This window comes from Cebus imitator, unplaced genomic scaffold, assembly GCF_001604975.1.
Source record: "Cebus imitator isolate Cc_AM_T3 unplaced genomic scaffold, Cebus_imitator-1.0 Scaffold83, whole genome shotgun sequence".
NCBI classification, from domain to species: Eukaryota; Metazoa; Chordata; class Mammalia; order Primates; family Cebidae; genus Cebus; species Cebus imitator.
Window position 1 is genome coordinate 1,398,850 of NW_016107398.1, and position 24,661 is coordinate 1,423,510.

General features: G+C 38.5%; 2 protein-coding genes across 5 annotated transcripts in view; both read left to right on the forward strand.

The window, feature by feature from the left end:
• PCNX4 (pecanex 4) overlaps window positions 1-24,661 on the forward strand; it is a 50,273-nt gene that overhangs the window by 4,510 nt on the left and 21,102 nt on the right. For 2 of the 4 annotated variants that reach the window (XR_005201146.1, XM_017533919.2), the window contains exons 2-6: window positions 18,726-19,467; window positions 21,165-21,344; window positions 21,438-21,925; window positions 22,188-22,288; window positions 22,410-22,529. Coding sequence is in view for 3 of the 4 variants with exons in the window: in XM_017533919.2 (XP_017389408.1) it covers window positions 18,773-19,467; window positions 21,165-21,344; window positions 21,438-21,925; window positions 22,188-22,288; window positions 22,410-22,529 (1,584 nt within the window). In the remaining variant the exon portion in view is untranslated. Of the gene's footprint in view, window positions 1-12,857; window positions 12,914-18,725; window positions 19,468-21,164; window positions 21,345-21,437; window positions 21,926-22,187; window positions 22,289-22,409; window positions 22,530-24,661 lie in introns of those variants that run through there. The other 2 variants (XM_037740421.1, XM_037740422.1) reach the window with 2 other exon arrangements.
• On the forward strand, window positions 13,189-14,263 carry LOC108308193 (immediate early response 3-interacting protein 1). Its single transcript, XM_017533926.2, has one exon. It carries the CDS (start codon window positions 13,237-13,239, stop codon window positions 13,483-13,485), a length of 249 nt encoding a protein of 82 aa, XP_017389415.1. The 5' UTR covers window positions 13,189-13,236; the 3' UTR covers window positions 13,486-14,263.

Consider the following 24,661-nt stretch of genomic DNA (forward strand, 5'->3'; position numbering starts at 1 on the left):
TATCTGTGGTACAAAGATTGAAGCTAAGTGGTCATATCATTGGAATACCAAACGTGTCCAACAAGATTGTAAATGAAAAAGGTTTGCTGGTTTCGGCAGGGTCTGAATTACTTGTCCTTTGCCCAAGCATAACCTCGGGAACATTGTCTTAACCAGTGTGGAAGTAACCACAGCCATAAGTTAGTGCCACATAGCCAATATGTTGCATTTGGAGCTAGGCAATAAATACCTGGCCATTGCACCCAATTGGTGGCATGCCATTCAGTGTCTTATAATATAATAGTGTGGTCACAGTGTTCTCCATCTCTTCACCCCATATCTCTCACACTGTTTGGACATAGGTTCTTGGTGTGATTTTTTTGCTCCCAACACAAAGCATTTTGGCGGAGTTGGCCAAATGAAGGGGTAAGCCAGATAAATCCATCCCAAATTTGCATTATTCCATTTTGATAATGGGCCATTGTTTGGGGCATGGTTACCACCTTCTGTTTTAGTTGGGGGGGATGCTAAAGTGAGAGCTAATGAGCTGGTCCTTTCCATTGAAAAGTTTTTGCCATGTCCCTTGTTCTTAAGAGAGTTTTTAATGGGCCAATTACATATGTTGTCTTTTGTTATGCCAGCACTAAGAATACCAGACCATTGCTGTGATGTAATAGATTTTTTTCTATCCAGTCCTGACCTTGGAAGGGGGATACCCACCATGGCAGGATGGAGCCACTGGAAAGAGGCATGAATCTACCTATCCAGCAGGTGTCCTTTTGTAATCTATCTGCATAATCCTGAGCCCTTTGTAGAAACTGGTTTGTTTCATGGGCATCAGAGGGTGGCAGTGACAAGAAGGTGTAGGGATATAGGGTAATAATAATAGCAAGGCTGTGAGATTCATTTTAGTTACTAATGGGTGTTAAATCAGACAAGGCAAGTGCCCTGTTCTTTATAAGACAGCAGTTGCCAGTATATCTAGGACAATAATTGTAATGGTTACTGTACAATAAACATAGGTGTTCCTTTGTATACAGGCCTGGTCCTGCGTCTTGGGTTTAAGCAGTCCACAAAAGCTGTCATCTGCTTCTCTTAGTTGAAAGTCAATGTTTAGTGAACTGGAGGTGAAGGTCTTTGGTGGGAGTTACAGTCCACTCGGGAGACTGTGCCCTTTTAAGATGAAAGATGTGAATCTATGAGTCTGTACCATCTAATTTTGTGGCACATGGATTAGCAAATAGTACCTGGTATGGGTCATTCCATCAGGGTTGAAAGGAATCCTTTATTAGATGTCTTTTCCAACAGACAAAATCTCTGGGTTGCAGATCATGACCAGGCATCTTATCTTCAGGGAGCGCACTGTAAAAGGAATTCTTTACCGAATCTTGGCTTTTTAAAAGATGATAAATTGGCCACTTACAATATTGCAATATATCTCCCTTGAGAAAAGTTGGATTAGTTATGTTCATTCCCATACACATGGATCTTCCTGTTATAATTTCATAAGGAGACAGTTGATGTTTTCCAAAAAGGGTGGATTGGAGTATAAGCAGCACTAGGGGGAGTTCTTTGGGCCAGGGGAGGTGAAGTGCCTCTGTGAACTTAGCCAATTGTGTTTTAATTATTCCATTGGTCCTCTCCTGGCCTGAGAACTGAGGATGGTAGGTACAGTGGAAATGTTGAAATATGGACCAAAATTTTACAAATATTTTGAATAAACTGGCCAGTAAAGTGAGTTCCCCTGTCATTTTTTTCTATTAGGATTTTTTCAACTCAAATGACTGTTGCTTGACTGCAGGGAAAAGCTTCAACCCAGTGGGAAAACCTCCAAATTTGTGCACAAAAAGAAAGACAATTTGAGTTTGGGTGCCCTAAGGCTGGGACATTAGTCAGAATTCCCTTTATTTGTTGTACAGCTGATTGTCCCTCTGGCATCCCCAGGATGGGACCAGATTGTCCATTTTTTAGGTATGCATACAGAGATTGAGCCGTAAGAGAGAAATTTGGTACAGGTATTGATCGACTTACGACCTATGCAACTTACGACCGTTCGACTTTACGACCACAATCGCTAGCCACGACTGCTCCGTGTCTGGCAGTGCAAATGTTGCCCAGCTGGGCGTACGACAGTGCGGACCAGCTTCCGGCAGCACTACCATCTCCGTGTGCACCATTTCAACTGTTATTCCAGACTCGGTACAGTAATTTGTGTTTTGTGTCTTGGATATTTTTCATCAAACCCCTCCTAAGATGTCTACCAAGGGGAAATTGTTTCCTATGGTATTTTTCACACCTGTATTTTGTAATTTTGTATGTTTTGCAAATATTAAACCAGTTGTACTGGTAATGCAATGTTTTACTTAAACCTGAAGAATGTAAAAATAAGAAACAAAATGGTGTAGAGATGATACAAATGGCATAAAATGAACAAAATTATGATATATAACAATGAAAGAAAATTATGATAAATATGACTTAAAGATTTTTATAACATCATTTCACAGTACTGTACATATAGCCTACTCAACTTACGACCAAATCGTGTTACGACCGGTCTGTCAGAACCAATCGTGGTCATAAATCGAGCACTAGCTGTATCCAGTTTCAAAGAATAGCCTGCCAGGCCCAGAAATCCTCTAAATTTTCTCCTAGTGACCAGCGTTAGGAAAGCTGAAATTCCTCTCACTCTATCAGGGATAATACTCAGTCCTTTGACCAAGATAACATCTCCTAATTACATAACTCTTAACTCATGGTAAGCATAGCTCAAGTTTGTCTTTAGACACTTTGTGTCCTTTGGTGGCTGTTTGAGTAAATATAGACTATCTTCCTGATAGGAAGAGAGTGTTTCTGAACAAAGGACAAGGTCGTCTACATACTGGAGTGTTGATCCCTGGGGAAAAATTAAATCCTCTAAAGCAGCTTTTAATATTTGGGAGAAGTAAGCGGGACTTTCTGTATACCCTTGGGGCATTACAGTCCACAGAGCAAAGGCAAACAAATATTGGCTCTCTGGATCTGTAGGAGTAGTAAAGAAGGCACTGCAGAGATCCATAACTGAGAAATACTGGCTGGCAGTGGGCATAGCTGATAGAAGGGTATGTGGGTTGGGCACTACTGGGTGCCTTAGTATTATGATATTGTTTATTACCCTCAAGTCCTGCACAAATCTCCATCCTCTCCCGCTTGGTTTCTTTACAGGGTATATAGGGCTGTTGCAGGGCTTATGCAGGGAATAATGAGCCCCTTTTCCAGATAACATTGAGTGATAGGGACAATTCCATCTATGACTTTCTGTCATAGAGGATATTAAGGTTGGGTAGGGGTTTCTTTGGGTTTATCTCTACCTTTATTAGAGTGGCTGGGAATATTTTTCCTGTATCTGTATTTGACTGAGACCATAAGTGGGAGGGGACACCCTTGAGCAAGTGCTCTGCTTCTGGTGTTTACAGAAGATTGGGGAAGCCCAAAGAAGTTTTACCGTTTTCTGCTCTTCTAGTGTTTTCTCTTCTCTCCTAGTATTTTCTCCTCTGTCTCCATTTTGTTTTCCTAGTCTCAAGATGATATTTTAACATTACTAGTACTACATTGTAGTACATTGTCAGGATGTTTTTTAATTTGATATTTTTGGTGTCCTGGCTCCAATTCTTGAAAAAAAGTTAACCTTTTGATGAAAAAGAGGTATGGGCATTATAGATGTTGAGGAGATCAAGGCCCAAAAGATTGACAGGGGCCCCAGGGCGTATAAGAAACATATGGGACCTACTTAGCAAGTAGGTCACACTTAAAGCCTGTGGTTGGGGAGCTGAACCCTGTGAAATGGTAAAGTATTGGTTTGGACTTAAAAGCATGGGTCATTTTATTAGACACACCCACCATTTTAATTTTTTTATTACTCCAAGGAATGAGATTTTTAAATAAAGTGGGATTTATCAGAGATATAGTTGTGCCTGTGTCAATTAAGGCAGTTGCAAGCTCATGGTTTGTTATTATATTATTCTCTCCCAGTTCCTTTGTCAGGGTAGGGTATTTGAAGGGTGAAACTTCTGTTCTTTCTTGGAGCATCCCGAGTTGCATTCTCCTGCCTTTTCTTTCTTTTTACCCTAAGGCAGTTCCTCTTAAACTGTCCCTGTGTCTTACTGTAGTAACAGGCTGGGGTAGAGGAATTCTCAGACCAAGGGAGCTTAAAATCTTTCTGGGGCTGAGAGGTTTGAGACGTTAATTGCTTTAGCTGTAAATGCATAACTCAGGCAATCTTCAGCTTTTCCTTTTTTATCATGTTGTGGGATAATTGGTCAGCTAAGTTAACTGGTTCATTTGTTCTGGCTGTGGCCTAATTTGTCATGTGTCATTTTACAAGGGTGGCTAAATTATCATCTAGTCTGTTTAAGAAGTTTGCATTTAATAATGTATCATTTTTATTGTTTTCAAAGCAATCAACTTTGACATCCTGCAATATCATCTTAAAGTTTTATCAAAATAATCTGAAACTGATTCATTTGGGCTGTAGTGGCATTGTTTGATTTTATTCCAATCTACAACCCTTTGAAACACTGAAGGAATGATATTTAACAGAGTGGTTGCTCATTTCTATGCATCTTTGAGCCTGTCTTTTGGATTTTTGTGGATTTTGTGGGCTGATTGTTAGGCCTTCAGGGGTCAAATCTGCTATAGGTTCTGACCATTGTGCTTTTTCCAAACATTCCTTAGCTTTAGCTTCTGAGATCAACATGTGGACTAGCTGGTAAAGGTCTGAATGACCATAGGTTCTGATATTGAGCTCAAATTCTCAGGCAAACCCAGTTGGATCTTTTTGGGGGTCAGGAAATTCTTTATGCCTCACAATTCAACCTTTGACCAGCGTTGGTAGACAATCGCCACGGTTCCCCTACCTACTACCTGTTGTTCTTGAAATGGGGCAAACATGGGAGATGTCCCTGCAGGGTCCCCCTTTTCTACATCTACCAGATGACACACTGCCAGTGGGGTGTCAGGGAATCATGAGAGGGTAGGGTTTTTGAAGTCAGACTACCTTCTGTTGAGCGAGTGTTAAACATGCAGGAGAATGAGGGGACAGATTGGGAAGTTCAGAGAGGTGAGGGTAGAGTGGGGGTGTAGGTTTAGGTGGGGGAGTTGCCAAGGGAGAAGTAAGGGATTCCAAGGATTTCTTTAAGAGAAACACAAGATTAGAGAGTTCCTGATTCGCATTTTTAAGTTGTTTGTTGGCCTCCTGTAGGGAGATGAGGTGGTCTTCTCCCCTTTGCTATTCTCTAGATACCATTGAAAATAGCTCTCCCATTCTGGTTGTCTAGTTTTTGTGCCTTCATTTTCCATCCTGGTTCGCAGGTACACTAATTTGGGCCTCTCAAAAGATCCCCATTTAGGCCATTGTAACTTAGAATTTGCTTTAGTTATAGTGGTCCACTTGCTTAAATATTTGCATGATGATTCACCATAAGTATTTTGCATATACCCAGCCAGAGTTTCCAAAGGGAGAACTTTTATGTTCTGCAGTTGCTGGAGTCATACAGGCCTCGTTCCCCGAAATTTAGAGTTCCTCTTCAGACCCAAAGTCGGGTTGTGTGTTAGACCCAAAATGTGCTGCTTGCAGACCTAGCTTTTCAGAGCTGTTACACTCTGAACCAGTTTGGTCCACCTATGCTGCAGCTACCTGGCACAATGTATTAGGGGCTCAAGTTGCGAGAGGGATCAGTTCCTTGTACGCATGTGCCAGCTGAGTTTAGATCCCAAGTATGTTTATGAGGGGGACACCTATTTAGAGCCTCTGCACATCTTAGGGAGCATTTCTCCCAGACATCTTCACATGATTCTCAGTCGCTTAAGAATGCACTGAAAGGCTGAGGGGAGCAAGGTACTACATTTCTTCAGATTCCAAATTCATGAACTAGAGAGTTAGGAGTTGATCAAATCCAATAGGGAAAGGACTGAAACATACTCATACACACAAACACACACACACACAAGGAGAAACAAACAATAGATCTGTTAAGCAAAACTAACAGGGATCATACAAATTATATGCTTTCTGAGTGAGCGTTCCAAGCAGGAAATTAACACCAGCTGATTGTTAATGCTAATGTTAGTTGTTAAAGAGAATTTGCAAGACAGAATCCCAAACCAGTTTCTTACCTAGTGATGAGGACCTAAACCTAAGACCCATCTTCACAGATGCAGAAGCAAATGGATTCATCATTTTTGATGGAAGCGAGTGCAAACTTCCCTTCCAAAAAAAGGTTTTTTTAAAAAAAAAAACAAAAAACAAACAGCAAATAAACCTCAAATCCCCAACTGAAAAACGTTGACAGATCAGGGATCCCTGGAGTAAAAAGGTCCCAGACTTCTTTGGGAAGAACTTTGGGAAATTGTCCTATCAGTTTAGGCTATAAGGTGCCCAAGCCAGTACCAAGCACTGAGAGGTAAGCTAGTCTCGAGAGAAGTCTCAATCATTGTAGGAGATTTATATGCCAAGGTGAAGGATGTGCGCAGTAGAGAGGTCTATGCTTTTCTCTGAAGATGATTTTCAGAGCTCGAAATTTAAAGGGGTAGGGGCTGGATATTGAGAAATAAACAATTTTTATCTAAGAGGAGGGTAGAGAAAAATCGTCATTCATGACTTTTGTAAGGTCTGACCTTGCCATGGGCAGCATGGCGATCCCTGTGACCTGCACGTACACCTCTGGAGGGCCTTCCAGAGTTAGAAAACCTGCAGTATCTGGAAGATGATGAAAAATGGAAGGACAGTCAACCCTGTAGTGCCTAACTAACCTGAGACGTTCTTCTATTGTTTTTTTCCGGCCTCAGTTGACCAGGCGATTGGACTTTATAACCAGCCTTGGTCAATCTTGTGACTCCACACCCTACTACCCCCTCCCAGCTTGCCAAAAAACTCCCTAAACTGTAACTTCTGTAACTTTGCACTATCTACCCCAAACCAATAAAACCAACTCCTATCCCACCACCCTTTGCTGACTCTGTTTTCGCACTCAGCCCACCCACACCCGGGGGGAATAAACAGCCATGTTGCTCACACAGCATGTTGCCTGTTTGGAGGGATCTCTTCATTCAGAGCGTGCGTGTTTTAACACCTTTGTCTGGCTTAGTGAATCTGCATTTTTTTTGCATAAGGTGACATAGACAAAAGGGGCATAGGAAAAATGGAGGGAATCTGCATTTTACCTAAGATAACACACACCAGGCATGGTAGCTCACGCCTGTAATCCCAGCACTTTGGGAGGCCCAGGCGGATGGATCACCTGAGGTCAGGAGTTCAAGACCAGCCTGGCCAACATGGCGAAACCCCGTCTCTACCAAAAATAGGAAAAGTAGTTGGGCATGATGGTAGGCACTTGTAATCCCAACTACTCGGGAGGCTGAGGCATGAGAATCACTTGGACCCAGGAGGCGGAGGTTGCAGTGAGTGGAGATTATGCTACTGCACTCCAGCCTGGGTGACGAGCAAAACTTGGTCTCAATAAAAAAAAAAGATAACACACACAAAATGGGGTAGGGTAACAATCAGATATACATGTATGTGTGGTGGGCTGGGGGTGATTGCACCTGTAAAGATAAACTATCAGTTGGCATTGTCATGGTGAAATTTTAACAGCTCACTAGGAATTTCCTTGTGGGAAAAAGATGGGGGAGGTATGTAGCTTTTCATCTTGTAGCCATCTTATTTAAGAACCAAAAGGGGAGGCAGTTTTGTGCGACCCAGTTCACAGCTTGACTTTTTCCTTCGGCTAAATGAGTTTGATATTTCTCCAAAATTTAATGGATATTGTAACTGGGGAAGTGTAGCCAGCTCCCAGAGCTCATAGGTTCTTGACCTCTCTAACCCCAAAGAATGTAGAAAGGGGCCCTGGAGGCATGGTGAGTTTACTATCAGAATAAAACCGTGGATCCAAAGAGTTTTGCAGAAGAGCAATTTATTAGGCAGAGAGAGAGAAAGAGAGAAGACAGCTCCTACACGATTGTGGGAGGGGAGCCCAGAAAGGGAAATACCTTCAGGTAGGAGCAGCTGAAGTTTTAACCCCTGAGTTATTCCCCCCCATCACCCATTTATGTTCTCATCCAATGAGAGGAGTTCTTTGAAACTTCCTCTGGAGTGATTGATCTTTGACTCCGATATCGGATTGGCTACTTTGTCTGCAACCCTGAGTTACAGAGCCTCCTCCTCCCAGTGCTTTTGGTGGGAATTTGAGATTAAAGGAGCCCCACCTGTCTTTCCCTGTCTGGCCCCCATGCATGGGAAAACCAGACAAATAATTTTACATTTGAAACTCCTCCCCTAGCAGACCTGGGAAGAGAAGTTTCTTTAACACAGTCCTTCAGTATGATGTGTGAGATTTAGGAAACAGAAGTATTGGCTGGCCCTACTGTACATTTCTGATGCTCAGCTATTTCCTACTGTTTTTGCATTCCATGAGTAATGGATGCTGTCAGCTCAATTCTCGTGTTGAACCAACAATCCATCATTCCACTTGTGAAGTGTTGCCAATACCTGCAGTAGATTCTTTGAGCTCTCCAGTCACCCCTCCCTTCTGGTCATAGTTTTCTCTACAAACCAATTCCTGTGTGACAGGGCAGGAGCATTGCCGTCTTGGACAAGTACCACCATTTTGAGTTTCATCTTCCTCAAAAACTTCCAAAATCCAAAAGGCATTAGCCTTATGGCTAAGGTCAATATGACCGTAAATCACAAATGACATCTCTGACCAGAAACATTTCAGACCCCTCCCCAACTAGGCGCATGCCAACCCCAAGATAACCTTCCCTTTGGCTGTCTGTCCCTCCTGCTGTCCCTCCTCTAGACCCCTGTTGTATGTGATGCTCCCTCACTGTGTCCATATATTCTCATTATTCAACACCTGCCTATGAGTGAGAACATGCGGTGTTTGATTTTCTGTTCTTGTGTCAGCTTGCTGGGAATGATAATTTCCAGGTTCATCCATGTCCCTACAAAAGACACAAACTCATTGTTTTTTATGGCTACTTAGTATTCCATGTGTGTGTACCAAATTTTTCTAGTCCACTCTGTCATTGATGGGAATTTGGGTTGGTTCCAGGTCTTTGCTATTGTAAACAGTGCCCCAGTGAACATACGTGTGCATGTGTCTTCATAATAGAATGATTTATAATCCTTTGAATATATACCCAGTAATGGGATTGCTGGGTCAAATGGAATTTCTATTTCCATGTCATTGAGGAATTGCCACACTGTCTTCCACAATGGTTTAACTAGTTTACACTCCCACCAACAGTGTAAAAGTGTTCCTATTTCTCCACATCCTCTTGAGCATCTGTTGTCTCCAGATTTTTTAATGATCACCATTCTAACTGGCATGAGATGGTATCTCAATGTGATTTTGATTTGCATTTCTTTAATGACCAGTGATAATGAGCATTTTTTCATGTTTTTGGCCTCATATATGTCTTCTTTTGAAAAGTGTCTGTTCATATCCTTCGCCCACTTTTGAATGGGGTTGTTTTTTTCTTGTAAATCTGTTTTAGTTGTTTGTAGATTCTGGATATTAGCCCTTTGTCAGATGGGTAGATTGCAAAGATTTTTTCCCATTCTGTTGGTTGCCAGTTCACTCTAATGATTGTTTCTTTTGCTGTACAGAAGCTCTACAGTTTAATTAGGTCCCATTTGTCTATTTTGGCTTTTGTTGCCTGTGCATTTGGTGTTTTAGTCATGAAGTACTTGCCTGTGCATATGTCTTGAATGGTTTTGCCTAGGTTTTCTTCTAGGGTTTTTATGGTGTTAGGTCTTATGTTTAAGTTTTTAATCCATCTGGAGTTAACTTTAGTGTAAGGTGTCAGGAAGGGGTTCAGTTTCTGCTTTTTCTACATGACTAGCCAGTTTTCCCAACACCATTTGTTAAACAGGGAATCCTTTCCCCATTGCTTGTTTTTGTCAGGTTTGTCAAAGATTAGATTGTTGTAGATGCGTGACATTGTCTCCGAGCCCTCTGTTCTGTTCCATTGGTCTATATCTCTGTTTTGGTACCAGTACCATGCTGTTTTGATTACTGTAGCCTTGTAGTATAGTTTGAAGTCAGGTAGTGTGATGCCTCCAGCTTTGTTCTTTTTGCCTAGGATTGTCTTGGGTATGTGGGCTCTCTTTTGGTTCCATATGAAGTTTAAGGTGGTTTTTTTCCAGTTCTATGAAGAAGGTCCTTGGTAGCTTGATGAAGATAGCATTGAATCTAAAAATTACTTTGGGCAGTATGGCCATTTTCACGATATTGATTCATCCTAACCATGAGCACGGAATGTTTTTCCATCTGTTTGTGTCCTCTCATATTTCCTTGAGCTGTGGTTTGTAGTTCTGAAGAGGTCCTTTACATCCTTTGTTAGTTGTATTCCTAGGTATTTGATTCTCTTTGTAGCCATTGTGAATGGCAATTCACTCCTGATTTGGCTCTCTGTTAGTCTGCTATTTGTGTATAGGAATGCTTGTGATTTCTGCACATTGATTTTATATCCTGAGTCTTCTGCTGAAGTTGCTTATCAGTTTAAGGAGATTTTGGGCTGAAACATTGGGGTCTTCTAAATATACAATCATGTCATTTGCAAATAGAGACAATTTGACTTCGTCCTTTCCTAATCGAATGCCCTTTATTTCTTTTTCTTGCCTAATTGCTCTGGCTAGAACTTCCAAAACCATATTGAACAGGAGTAGTGAGAGGAGGCATCCTTGTCTAGTGCTGGATTTCAAAGGGAAAAAAAAGAAAACTGTCATGTCAAAGAGTTAATGCCCTTCATATATGAAGAGTTCTTCCAAATTCCTAAGAAAAATGATGAAAAAGGATCACTCCAATAGAAAAATAGGCAAAGGACATGAAAGCCAATTTACCAAAAAAAAATTAATAATACATACACGTAATTTTTTTTTCTTTTAATATTTTGAGATGGAGTTTCACTTTTGTCACCCAGGCTGGAGTGCAGTGGCTCAATCTTACTTACTACAACCTCTACCTCCTGGGTTCAAGTGATTCTCCCACCTCAGCCTCCCAGGTAGCTGGGATTACAGACACCCACCACCACGCCTAGCTAATTTTTGTAATTTTAGTAGAGACAGGGTTTTGCCATGTTGGCCAGGATGGTCTTGAACTCCTGACCACAGGTGATCCACCTGCCTCAGCCTCCCAAAGTGCTAGGGTTACAGGCATGAGCCACCGCACCCAGCTGTAATTAATATTCTTAAACCATATTGATGAAATAATAATAGTATTTTGAGGACTCTGCTCTGATTTTTTAAATCTTGCCTAAATTCCCGTCTAAGGAGCCTGGAGAGTCACACCCTACACATCATAAATTCTCATCAGATGGGTTTTATTTATCCCGGTATATCATGACTGACTTTTCCATCTGACTCTGGCGTAACAAGGAATAAAATCAAAATGTTTTACCTCAAAATATATTTTTTTGCCATACCATGAAATTGCCCTGCAAAGCGTCTTGTAGGAAAAATCCACATTCCAAATCTAAGAGATAATTGGCTACAAGCCAGGCACCCTGTTAAGTCTGATAAGAAACATTTTACAACCTGCTCTCTGAAGTCTGCTATCTGAGAGCTTCCTCTGCACAAAACTTGGTCTCCACAATCCTTTATTTTAACCGAACATTTCCTTTCTGTTGATCTCAGGTCTTCAAATAAACTCAATATATCGTCAACCAGAAAATGTTTAAATGTACCTATAGTCTAGAAGCCCCTACTTTGAATTGTCCTGCCTTTTTAAACCAGACCAATGTATTTCTATGTTTTTCTTTTTTATTACATTTTAAATTCTGGGATATATGTGCACAACATGCAGGTTTGTTACATAGGTATACATGTGCCATGGTGGTTTGCTGCACCCATCAACCCATCATCTACGTTAGGCATTTCACCTAATGCCCTCTCTTCCCTAGCCCCCAACCCCTGACAGGCCCCAGTGTGTGATGTTTCCCTCCCTGTGTCCACATGTTCTCATTGTTCAACTCCCATATATGAGTGGGAACATGTGGTGTTTGGTTTTCTGTACTTGTGTTAGTTTGCTGAGAATGATGGTTTCCAGCTTCATCCATGTCCCTGCAAAGGCCATGAACTCATCCTTCTTTATGGCTGCATAGTAGGCCATGGTCATATAGGTGTATTTCTTAAATGTATTTAATAGATGTCTCATGCCTCCCTAAAAAACACTAAGCAGTACCCCAACCACCTTGGGCATATATTCTCAGGACCTTCTGAGGGCTGTGTCATGGGCCATGGTCACTCATATTTGGCTCAGAATAAATCTCTTAAAATATAGAGTTCGACTCTTTCATCAACAGTTTCATAAAAAGGAACACTCAGAGATTAAAGAAGAGCTCCTAGAAGTTTAAAAAAAAAAAAAGTGAGCAATGATTTCATAAATTTCTACAGATCTATTAGAAGATAGATAGTCTCCTGAAAGTATAACAAAAATATAGTTGAGACAAGTGCCTCAGTGCGGAAGTACTCCTTAATATCACCTTACCTGTTAGGATGACTACTATCAAAAAGACAAAAGATGAGTGTTTATGAGGATATGGAGAAAGCGGAACCCTTGTATGCTGGGTGGGAATACAAAATTATGCAGCCACTATGCCAAAACAGGATGGAGATTCCTCAAAAAAAAAAATAGAGCTACCATATAATATAGCAATTTTGCTTTTGAGTATTTATACAAAATAATTGAAATCAAGATAAAAGTGATGCTTGCCCCCCCATGTTCATTGCAGCATTATTCATGGAAACAACTTAAATATCCATCAACAGATAAATTGTTAAAGAAAATGTGGTATAGACATACAATGGAATATTATTCAGCCTTAAAAAAAAACAAAAAAAACAAAAAGGAAACCCTGCCATGTGTAACAACAGATGAGCCTTGAAGGCATTATGGTAAGTGAAGTAAGCCAGTCACAGAAAGACAACTACTACATTCCACTTTTGTGAGGTATCTAAAATAGACAAACTCAGAATCAGTGAGTAGAATGGTGATTGCCAGAGAATGAGGGAAGGGAAAATGGGGAGTTGCTATTCAATAGGTATGAAGTTTTAGTTACGGAAGATGAGTAAGTTCTAGAGCTCTACTGTACAACATTGTGTCTGTAGCTAACAACACTGTGTTGTATACTTAAATATTTAAGAGTAGATCTCATGTTAGTGTTCTTACCACAATAAAAAATCAAACTCTTGGGACTTCCGGGCGGCTCCGGACCGCCATGGCCTTTACCCTGTATTCACTGCTGCAGGCAGCCCTGCTGTGCGTTAACGCCATCGCTGTGCTGCACGAAGAGCGATTCCTCAAGAACATTGGCTGGGGAACAGACCAGGGAATTGGTGGATTCGGAGAGGAGCCGGGAATTAAATCACAGCTAATGAACCTTATTCGATCTGTAAGAACCGTGATGAGAGTGCCATTGATAATAGTAAACTCAATTGCAATTGTGTTACTTTTATTATTTGGTTGAATGTCAGAGGAAGAAATGGAGACTCAGAAGAAGACATGCCAGTAGAAGTTATTACTTCGGTCATTATTGGAATATTTATATCACTAGCTCACCTTGCACTTGTCAAAAATGTAAAGCTGAAAATAAAACCAGAGTTTCTATTTATCTGGTTTTTTTTTTTTTTTTCAACGTTGCAGTTATGGTTTCATTACCAAAAGATCAGCTCATGAGAGGCAGTAACTCTCCAGGACTGGAATATCTGATTGCTCACTGTTAATAGTAGTTCATGCTGTGGTGAGATTGTTAAAAGAGTGCAAGACCATTGCTTCTTTTTTTTTTTTTTTTAAGATATTTTTCTATCTCTCACTTCTCAGGGATGAATTTTGTTTTCAAAGTTTTGAAGTTCCTTGCAACTTAGCTAGGATGTGAGTGGTTATTCCAAGATAAAATTTAAAATATTTTTTAAAAGTAATTACTGCACATAAAATGAAAAATAGGTAATTTGAATAATTTTATTTTAAACTCCTTGGTTATTTTGTCTATATGTTGTCTCACCTATAAATTCAAATTTATAGATACTATTGAGTATTAATACTCTCTGATTTCAGGGAGAATTCTGTTAGTTAGTCACATGATGATTATGTTTTTGTTTAACATTCTTTCCATGCATTTGTTATTTTATTAATTGGCCTGAATGATGAGACAAGACCACTATCTACAGATTTTCATTGTCAGAAAAATCTATAAGTCTGCCCTTTTTACAGTGCTTTTTTATTTATGCTTTAAAAAAAAAAAAAAAGCATAAATATTAGTCTGCAAGAGCAGTCCTAAGCAATCACAATTAAACTACTACATAAGAAGACTGTTTATCGTGCAGCATTTACCTCTCAAAAAATCATTACGTTTCTATTTCTTGGTGGAGTAGCACATTGTGGGGTGTGATTCTTAATTCCTCATTAAGTTTGACAATAGGACGTTCATGCTGGATACGTTGTCTTTTATTTTGTTTTATTTTGATGTCTCAGACCATCATGTGAGGTTGCTCATCTCATAATACAGTTTTATGCAGAAAGGTTGAAACTGTGTAAATGGTTTTTGTCGAAATTGTCAGTTACAATATTTTAAAGGGGTACAATGGTGTCTTTGTTTATAGGAGAACATTTGTAAATAAAGTTGAATTTCTAAGTCAAAAAAAAAAAAATCAAACTCTTAACAATACAGGAAAAAAGAGGGATTCAATAAATGAAATCAACCAATCAATAAAAATAATACGATACATTTAAAAAAAACTTTACTAAACAAAAATCAATCGCTACAACTTCTTTAAAAATTTTATTGAACTTAGAAAACTACATATTTAATCCAAAAACATGGCCACTTTTTGTTTTTTTGTTTAACAGATTTTTAGCGTGGTGTTACATATGCCTGAGTTACATACAGTTTTGGTAACTAAGATTTCCCTCCCAGTACATTGCCAAATTGATCTCTGTTTCTTACTCTTCTGAGTAATGCTTAAGAAATATGACTGAGATTCCAAATAAAGCAACATTTCTGTGGCTATTTTGTTGGCTTGCTTTCAGAGTAGTATATGGAGAAAGCATATGGCTTAAATCAGTGTTTTAACGTCATCTTTAAACATCAAGTTCTCTTTTCAAATCTCTTTTCTCTTAAGTTTTTTTCCTAAGTCTTGAGCCTTTTTTTTATTTGAATATTGTAGAGATGTAGAACTAATGCCTTAGTTCTTCTGGGAATTAATAGTCTTTCAGAACTATATACCAAATTCTCACTTGGGGCGTACCTTTTAGTAATTGTGAATTTGTTTTCTATGCTGTCTTCCTCTGAGCCCTCCAAACTGTTCCAACCTCTGCCTCTTACCCAGTTCCAAAGTCACTTCTACGTTTTTGCACATCTTTACAGCAGCACCCCTCTCCCAGTACCAATTTGCTGGCAGAAGGTAGAAGGTGAAAAGCATGTCTTAGATGGCAGCAGACAAGGACAGTGAGAACCAAGCAAAAGGGTTTCCCCTAATAAAACCATCAGATCTCATGAGACTTGTTCACTACCACAAGAACAGTATGGGGGAAACCACCCCCATGATTCAATTATTTCCCACCAGGTCCCTCCTGCAACACATGGGAATTATGGGAGCTACAATTTAAGATGAGATTTGGGTGGGGAAACAGCCAAACCATATCAGCTCCTATGCCAAATAGCATATTATTAGTAGAGAAAATAAATCTGAAAAGATAAAATGTAAGGAGGTGAACAATACAAGAAGTTACTATGAGAAATGCGCTATACTAATACATGTAATAAGGTAAGTATAGGTTGAGTATCCTTTATCCAAATTCCTTGAGACCAGAAGTATTTTGGATTTGGGTTTTGTTTTTTTTTCCAGATTTTGGAATATTTGCATTATGCCAGTTATGCATGCCAAATCCAAAAATCAGAAATGCTCTAATGAGCATCTCCTTTAAGCATCATGTTGGCACTTAAAAAGTTTAGCTGGCCAGGCATAGTGGCTCATGCCTGTAATCCCAGCACTTCGGGAGGCTGAGGCAGGTGGATCACCTGAGGTCAGGAGTTTGAGACCAGCCTGGCCAACATAAAGAAACCTCATCTCTACTAAAAATAGAAAAATTAGCCGGGCATGGTGACGTGCACCTGTAAGCTCAGCTACTCAGGAGGCTGAGGCAGGAGAATTGCTTGAACCTGGGAGGCAGAGGTTGCAATGAGCCGAGGTTGCAACATTGCACTTCAGCCTGGGCGACAGAGCAAGACTTCATCTCAAAAAAAAAAAAAAAAGTTTCAGCTTTTGAAGGAATTGGTATTTCAGATTTGTGATGCCCACCTTGTAGTATGTAGAACAAGCAGTGGTTTTAGAATACAAAGAGAAGAGATATTCAGCTAGACTAATCTGCTCTGCAGAATTTTTAGGAATGTCTTAAAAGTTGCTTAAAGTCACTAATTTGGGAACAGAGGAGAGGACATCATCCTGGGTAAAGGAGAGAGCATGAATTTAATGGAAGAAAAACACAGAATGTACTTACAGGGTGTGATGTTGAGAGTTCTGGAGGACATCTGGTAATTTGAAGAAATGTTAAATGTTACACATAAAATACAGCTTAGTTAATATTCCTTCTGAAACTTCTTATGCATATGCAAACTGTATGAAACTATATACACAGGTGTGTGTACTCTTTATTTTGGATACAAATGGAATCAGTAGTGTGTTTATTTTACTTTTCAGTATATCATGGCCATCTTTGCATGTTTCTACAATAATAACACTTCAGATATTTCACTATTTGGAATATGATCACAGATTATTTCATCAAATGGATGAAAACATTTAAACAAAACTTTACAAAAGACCCAGAAATACTAAAAGGGAAATGAATAGGAATATTAACATGCAGTTAGATAATCTGGTTTATAAAGTATCTTTACTTTCCCAGGAAGCCACACTACCTTGTTTCTGAGTTATCTCAGTAGAGCTAGAAGGGCCAACTTTTGCCTAACTTTTTGGAGAAATTTCAGGCACATCCAGATTCTTCAAAACCCAGACCATCCATCCAAGTTCATTTTCCTGTTTGATGGCATCTTCCATAGATAACTCATATCAGAATGCTTATCCCCTCCCACAGGAGTGTGACCTTTCTTACTCCTTGGTTTCTATAAGACAATTATAGTGGAATATCATGCAGTGACCTCAGTGCAGGAGACAAGCTTGTACAGAGGGAAAGGAGGAACTCTTTCTATTCCCTAAGATTGATCCTGTAGATCACTAAGGTTCGATTTGGCCCTGTAGTTCTGTTAGTTTGTGAGTACAGTCATCCCTTGGTATCTGTGAAAGTTAAGTTCCAGGACCTCCCTCAGATACCAAAATCCAAGGATGTTCATGTCTCTGATACAAAATGGTATAGTATATGCATATAACCTATGCATTTCCTTGCTGTACTTTAAATCATCCCTAGATTACTTATAATACCTAATACTATGTAAATGCTATAAAAATAGCTATACTTTATTATTTAGGGAATAATAATGGGAAAAAATCTGTACATGTTCAGTACAGATACAGTTATTTTCCTGATTGTTTTCAGTCTGTGGTTGGTTGAATCCACGGATGCAGAACTCACAGATACAGGAGGGCTAGCTATACTTGCAGGGCTGTCATGTGAGTAAAAGCTGTGATTCATTCTGTGCAGAACTAAGACCATGATTGGAAGATGTAAAAAGATAGATGTTTACAATTTTTAAAACTTCATGAAAAACTTCATAGCAGTATAACAAAGAGGTGATCTAACATACTAATTCTTAAAGGTGACTTCCAAACTTTTCATGCTGCCCCAAATCTCTCTCCAGAATTGATACTGGTTAGGTAGAATTGACTAGAGGAAAGACTATCTTTAAACTGACTGGAAGAAAGACTATTTTAAGATGGTTTTAAATTTTATTTTTCCCTTGTAGCCTAACATGATCCACCGAAGTAATACCTTGCTAGCTGGTTTTGCGTAGGGTAATTATTTTTCAGAATAAGCTGCAAGGAATAAGGAAGAGTTGAACTGAAGAGAATGCTCTCTCTGTTATTTGATACTTAAATTTATATGGCTTCTTAAATAAAAGTAACCTAAATTGATTTGAATTGAAAGTACTGGCAATTTGGACTTACCGTGAACCTCAGCATTTAAATATGTTAGTTAAAGTCTAATTCCAAATATTAAGTTATAAATTTAAAAAGAATGTGATTTTTTTTTAACGAAAAATAAGGCTGAGCACAGTGGCTCATGCTTGTAATCCCAGTACTTTGCAAAGTGAGACAGGAGGATCACTTGAACCCAGATACTCAAGACCAGCCTGGGTAACATGGCAAAACCCCATCTCTACAAAAAATAAAAAATTAGCCAGGCATTGGGGAATGTGCCTGCAGTCCCAGCTACTCAGGAGACAGAGGTGGGAAATCACTTGAGCCTGGGAGGTTGAAGCTGCAGTGAGCTGTGATCACAACAGTTTACTCCAGCTTGGCTGACAGAGTGAGACTGTCTCTCAAAAAAAAATAACTGAGCATATTTATTTTGTTTATAAAAAGTAACAACTTAGCATCAAGTATGTGTCACGGAGAGGTCTGAGAAGTGCAGTTATAAATCCTACCCTTGAAGGAAGTGAGGTGATGAAATAAAAGTGTGAGGTTTTTCCTCACAGGTTTTAAGTATGACATTTTCAAACAGTGACTTTTTTTTAAAATTTTTATTTTTTAGAAACTGCTGTGTTACAGAAAAGCATGTGACTTTCAGAATAATCCCGAATGATGATGAGTCCAGATGTGCCTCTACTGAACGATTACAAGCAGGACTTCTTTCTGAAGCGCTTTCCACAGACTGTTCTTGGAGGCCCTCGATTGAAATTAGGCTATTGTGCTCCTCCTTACATATATGTTAATCAAATTATTCTCTTTCTAATGCCATGGGTTTGGGGTGGAGTTGGAACACTTTTGTACCAGTTAGGCATCCTGAAAGATTATTATACAGCAGCACTTTCAGGTGGATTAATGCTTTTTACTGCATTTGTCATCCAGTTCACAAGTTTATATGCCAGAAGCAAATCAGCAACAATAGAAAGAATACTAACCACGGATATCTTAGCAGAGGAGGATGAACATGAATTTACAAGTTGTGCTGGTGCTGAGACTGTCAGATTTCTCATTCCTGGCAAGAAATATATACCCAATACAGTTTTTCATTCTGTTCTTGCTGGATTAGTATGTGGTCTTGGAACATGGTATCTGCTCCCAAATAGAATAACCTTGCTGTATGGCAGTATAGGAGGCACTACTCTACTATTCTTCTTTGGATGGATGACATTATGTATAGGAGAATATTCATTAATTGTAAACACAGCTACAGAGACTGCGACTTTTCAAACAGAGGATACTTATGAAATTACTCCTCTTATGAGACCTCTTTATATTTTTTTCTTTGTTTCTGTGGATCTGGCACACAGGTAAAAACCTACCAAATATTTTGTAACTTGCTTTGTTTTTAAGAATACAGCGTAAGAGAGCTTTCCTTTTAGTATTAAAAAAATGAATATCAATTAAAAATCATCAAACCATTGGGTGACAGGTTACTTTGATAATTCTTTTAGGATTGATTTCTATAAAACATATTAAAGCAATAGCTAAAACTTATTGAAGAGTTTTTTTTAAAAAACCTTCTTGAGATAAAGAAGGAACTTTTCAGTTTTATGTTTCACTTTAAATAAGGAGCTTTGGGTTGCCGAAACCTGTGTAAGGAGATGGAACTTTCCTGTGGGGAAAAAAGGAATAATTTAAAATTTATACATACAAATATTATATACAGATCAAGTGAATTGAAGACAAGTAGAAAATTTATTTCTAATTTTGTGATAGCAGCAATAGAAGTAGTACTGATTTTTTAAAACCAAGTTGTTACAGAAGAAAAGTAGAAAATAGTTGCTTTTTTTAACAAACATAATTGTTCACAAAATTATTTGAGAGTTTCTTTTACTTGCCTTTTCAGGTTTGACTTTTCTATCTCTGTTTCTGTAGATTGCAGCTTTCTTTTCCTAGGTTAGTATCCAGGTAGAAATGTTCAGACAGGTTATGGACTGAATATTTGTGTCTCTCCAGAATTTATATATTGCAGTCTTAAACCCTAATATGATGGTATTTGGAGATGAGACCTTTGGGAGGTAATTAGGTCATGAAGGCAGGCCCCTGCTATGAAGGGACTAATCCCCTTACGAGAAGAGGCACCAGAGAGCTTGATCTCTCCATCTCTGTGTCATGTAAGGACAAAACAATAAGGTGGCCACCTGCAAGCCAAAGAAGAGAGCTCTCACCATAGCCTGACTATACTGGCAGCCTGATCTTGGACTCCCAGCCTTCAGAACTGTGAGAAAATAAATTTCTGTTGTTTAAGCTGCTCAGCCTATGGTGTTTTGTTATGGCAGCCCATGCCAATTAAGATTTTGCTACTAAGAAGTGGGATGCCTTTGTAACAAATACCTAAAAATGTGGAAATGGCTTTATGTAATGGGTAGAGGCTGAAAGAGATTGTTTTGTTTGTTTCTTTGTTTTTTTTTTGTTTTAGATGGAGTCTCGCTCTGTCGCCCAGGTGAGAGTGCAGTGGCACAATCTTGGCTCACTGTAACCTCCACCTCCTGGCTTCAAGTGAATCTCCCCCGAGCCTCCTGAGTAGCTGGAATTACAGACATATACCACCATGCTCAGCTAATTTTAAATTATAAAATCTTAAACTCTGAAGAATTATTGACAGAATTTCAGCCAATATAGTAGTTTAGACATTTAGGGGAGAAATATTTTTGCTCTGGCCTCAGTTGTTCAGTTTTACAAATTCCTGTATTCAATTTTCTTGCTATTCAATGATGGCTTTTAATTACTTCCTCCTCCTTTGCACATTTGAATTCACATATTGTCTAAATGCTAAGCTTGTACACAACTGAGTAGGGGTAGTTGCTGATGTAGAAGGACAGTTGTCGCAATTTATATGTATTGATCATTTGTAAGTTGCGATTAAGACTTTTCTGTGTTGAGGGTGTGTGTGGGTTTTTTTATTTGTTTGTTTTGGAAGGGAGTGTGTTATTTTGTGTTTTGCTTTTCCTTAAAAGATTCTCTTCTATATATTTTGTGTGATTTAAATGTTCTTTTTTTATAGGTTTATGGTAAATATACCAGCTCTAGAACAAATGAATCAGATTTTACACATCCTATTTGTATTTTTACCCTTTCTGTGGGCACTTGGGACTCTGCCCCCTCCCGATGCACTTTTCTTATGGGCAATGGAGCAGGTTTTAGAGTTCGGCCTTGGAGGCTCATCTATGTCAACCCACCTACGGTATTCATTTTAAAATATTGATGTTATGTGTAACATATTCTTAAAGAACATTTTTCTTTTCAAGTAAATCTTTTTTCTTTTTTTCCTCTGCAGGTTATTAGTAATGTTCATCATGTCTGCTGGAACAGCTATAACATCATATTTCATTCCAAGCACTGTTGGTGTGGTTCTCTTCATGACTGGATTTGGTTTCCTGCTGAGTCTGAACTTAAGTGACATAGGTCACAAAATTGGAACCAAATCTAAGGATTTACCCAGCAGTCCAGGAAAACATTTTATATGGAAGGAATGCCTTTTCTACATCATTGTATTAGTCTTGGCTCTTTTAGAAACTAGTTTGCTTCATCACTTTGCTGGCTTCTCACAGATTTCCAAAAGCAGTTCCCAGGCTATTGTGAGCTATGGTTTGATGATATTACTTATAATACTGTGGATACTTAGGGAAATTCAAAGCCTGTATATCTTTGGAATTTTCCGAAATCCTTTTTATCCGAAGGATGTTCAAATAATGACTGTATTCTTAGAGAAGCAAACTAGGCTCATGAAGATTGGTATTGTGAGACGGATTTTGCTAACTTTAGGTAGGAAGATAAAGTCTGTTAACCTTGTGTTATAAATCACATCTAGCAAGTATTCAAAAATATTACTGAATTCCCATATTTGTGTAGTATTATACCACATACAGATGTTTGTTCTTTTATGTTTTGGTTTTTTGTTTGTTAGCTTTTTTAGTTCATTGCTTAAATGTGCTTATGAAAATGTATATTTGCCAAAATAAAATATGGTAGAAGGAGCTATTTTGTTTTAATTAAATTTCTCTCTTTTTGTTTTGGTTTGTTTTAGTATCACCTTTTGCTATGATAGCATTTCTTTCATTGGACAGTTCCTTACAAGGGCTCCACTCAGTGTCTGTCTCTATTGGATTCACAAGAGCTTTTAGAATGGTAATCCTAATATGTGCTTAATAGTATTTTCCTATTGCTAAGTTTTATTGTAATTTTGCTTAATAGTTTGCTTAGATTATCTAATTCTACCTGATAAAAGTGGATAATTTGTATACCGCAGGTATGGCAGAACACAGAAAATGCTTTAATAGAGACAGTTATTGTATCAACAGTACACTTGATCTCCAGTGCAGACATATGGTGGAACAGAAGCCTGGATACAGGAATCAGACTCTTACTGGTAAATGTATTTTTTAACAGCTTTAGTGAAATATATTTCACATACTATAATATTTATCCATTTAGTGGTGTATATTCAGTTTTGTAGTCTTCACCACAATCTAATTTTAGAACATTTTCAACATCCCGAAAAGAAACCTCAATTGTTATTCCCCATTTCCATCTCACCTACTGCCCACTCCAGTCCCAGCAGTCACTAATCTGCTTTCTGTCTTTATAGCTTTGTGTATTTTAGATATTTCACATGAATGAAATTCTGCAGCATGTGATCTTTTGCATCTGGCTTTCACTTTTATGTTTTCAAGATTCATTCATGTAACAGCACGTATCAGTACAGTCATGCATTGCATAAGGACGCTTCATTCAATGACAGACCATATATACAACGGTGGTTTCATAAGATTATAATTGAGATGAAAATTCCTGTGACCTAGTGGCATAGCCCTTGTAGCATAGCACATTACTCATGTGTTTGTGGTGATGTTGATATAAACAAACCTACTGGGCTGCCAGTTATATAAAAGTATAGCACATACAATTGTGCACAGTATGTAATACTTGACAATAAGCAACTACTGGTTTATGTATTTACTGTGCTTATTATTATTATTTTAGAGCATATTCCTACATATTAAAAAAATAAAAGCTGTAAGACAGCCTCAGGCAGGTCCTTCAGGAGGTATTCCAGAAGAAGGCATTGTTATCATAGGAGATGACAGCTCCATGTATGTTATTGCACTTCAAGACCTTCCAGTAGAACAAGATGTGGAGGTGGAAGACAGTGATATTGATGATCTGACCCTCTGTATGCCTAGACTGATGTGTGTTTTTGTATCTTCATTTTTGACAAAGTTTTAAAAGTTAAAAATTTTTAAATAGAAAAAAGCTTATAGAATAGGGATACAAAGAAAAAATTTTGAACAGCTGTGCAATGTGTTTTAAGCTAAGTGTCATTACAAAAGTATCAAAAAGTAAAGAAAGTTTATAAAATAAAAAAGTTTTAGTAAGCTAAGGTTAATTTATTATTGAAGAATGAAAAATATTTTGAAAATAAATTTAGAGTAACCTAAGGGTACTGTGTTTTTAAAATCTACAGTAGTGTATAGTAACGTCCTAGGACTTCACATTCATTCACCACTCACTAACCTTAGAGCAGCTTCTAGTCCTGCAAGCCCCATTCATAGTAAGTGCCCTATTCAAGTGCACCATTTTTTTATCTTTTATAATATATATTTTTACTGTGCAATTTCAATGTTTAGGTACAAAACTACTTACCATTGTATTACAGTTGCCTACAGTATTCAGTACTGTAACATTCAGTACAGGTTTGTAGGCTATGAGCAATAGGCTATACTATATATACCCTAGTGTGTAGTAGGTTATACCACCTAAGTCTGTGTATGTATGCTCTATGATACTCAATGATCAGTCTCATTATTTGTGAACATATGTTTTTGTTTATCTTGGGTATACATACCTAGGACTGGAATTTCTGGTTGTATAGGAACTCCATGTTTAATGCTTCAAGATACTACAAAACACATTTCTTAGAACACATCCTGTCTGATCAGTCGCTGTGGCTCATGCCTGTAATCCCAGCACTTTGGGAGGCCAAGGCAGGCAGATCAACTGAGGTTGGGGAAGTAAAGACCAGCCTGACCAACATAGAGAAACCCTGTCTCTAAAAATACAAAATTAGCTGGCCGTGGTGGTGCATGCCTGTAATTCTAGCAACTCAGGTGGCTGAGGCAGGAGAATCACTTGAACCTGGGAGGTGGAGGTTGTGGTGAGCTGAGATTGCACCATTGTACTCCAGCCCTGGGAACAAGAGCAAAACTCCATCTCAAAAATAAAAGAACACATCCTTGTCATTAAGCGATGCATGACTGTACTTTTTATTAACAAATAGGATTCCATTTTATAGATATACTACATTTGGTTAATACATTAGTTGATTTATCAGATGATGATTATTTAGGATGTTTCCACCTTTTGACTATTAAAAAGAATATTGCTGTGAACATCTGTGTACAAGTTTATTTGTGAACGTGTGTTTTCATTTATCTTGGGTACATGTACCTAGAACTGGAATTTCTGGTTGTATAGGAACTCCTTGTGTAGTGCTTCAGTGTA

Excerpts from the sequence above, each read along its gene's own strand:
- LOC108308193 (XM_017533926.2), top strand. The coding sequence starts at position 13,237 with ATGGCCTTTACCCTGTATTCACTGCTGCAGGCAGCCCTGCTGTGCGTT.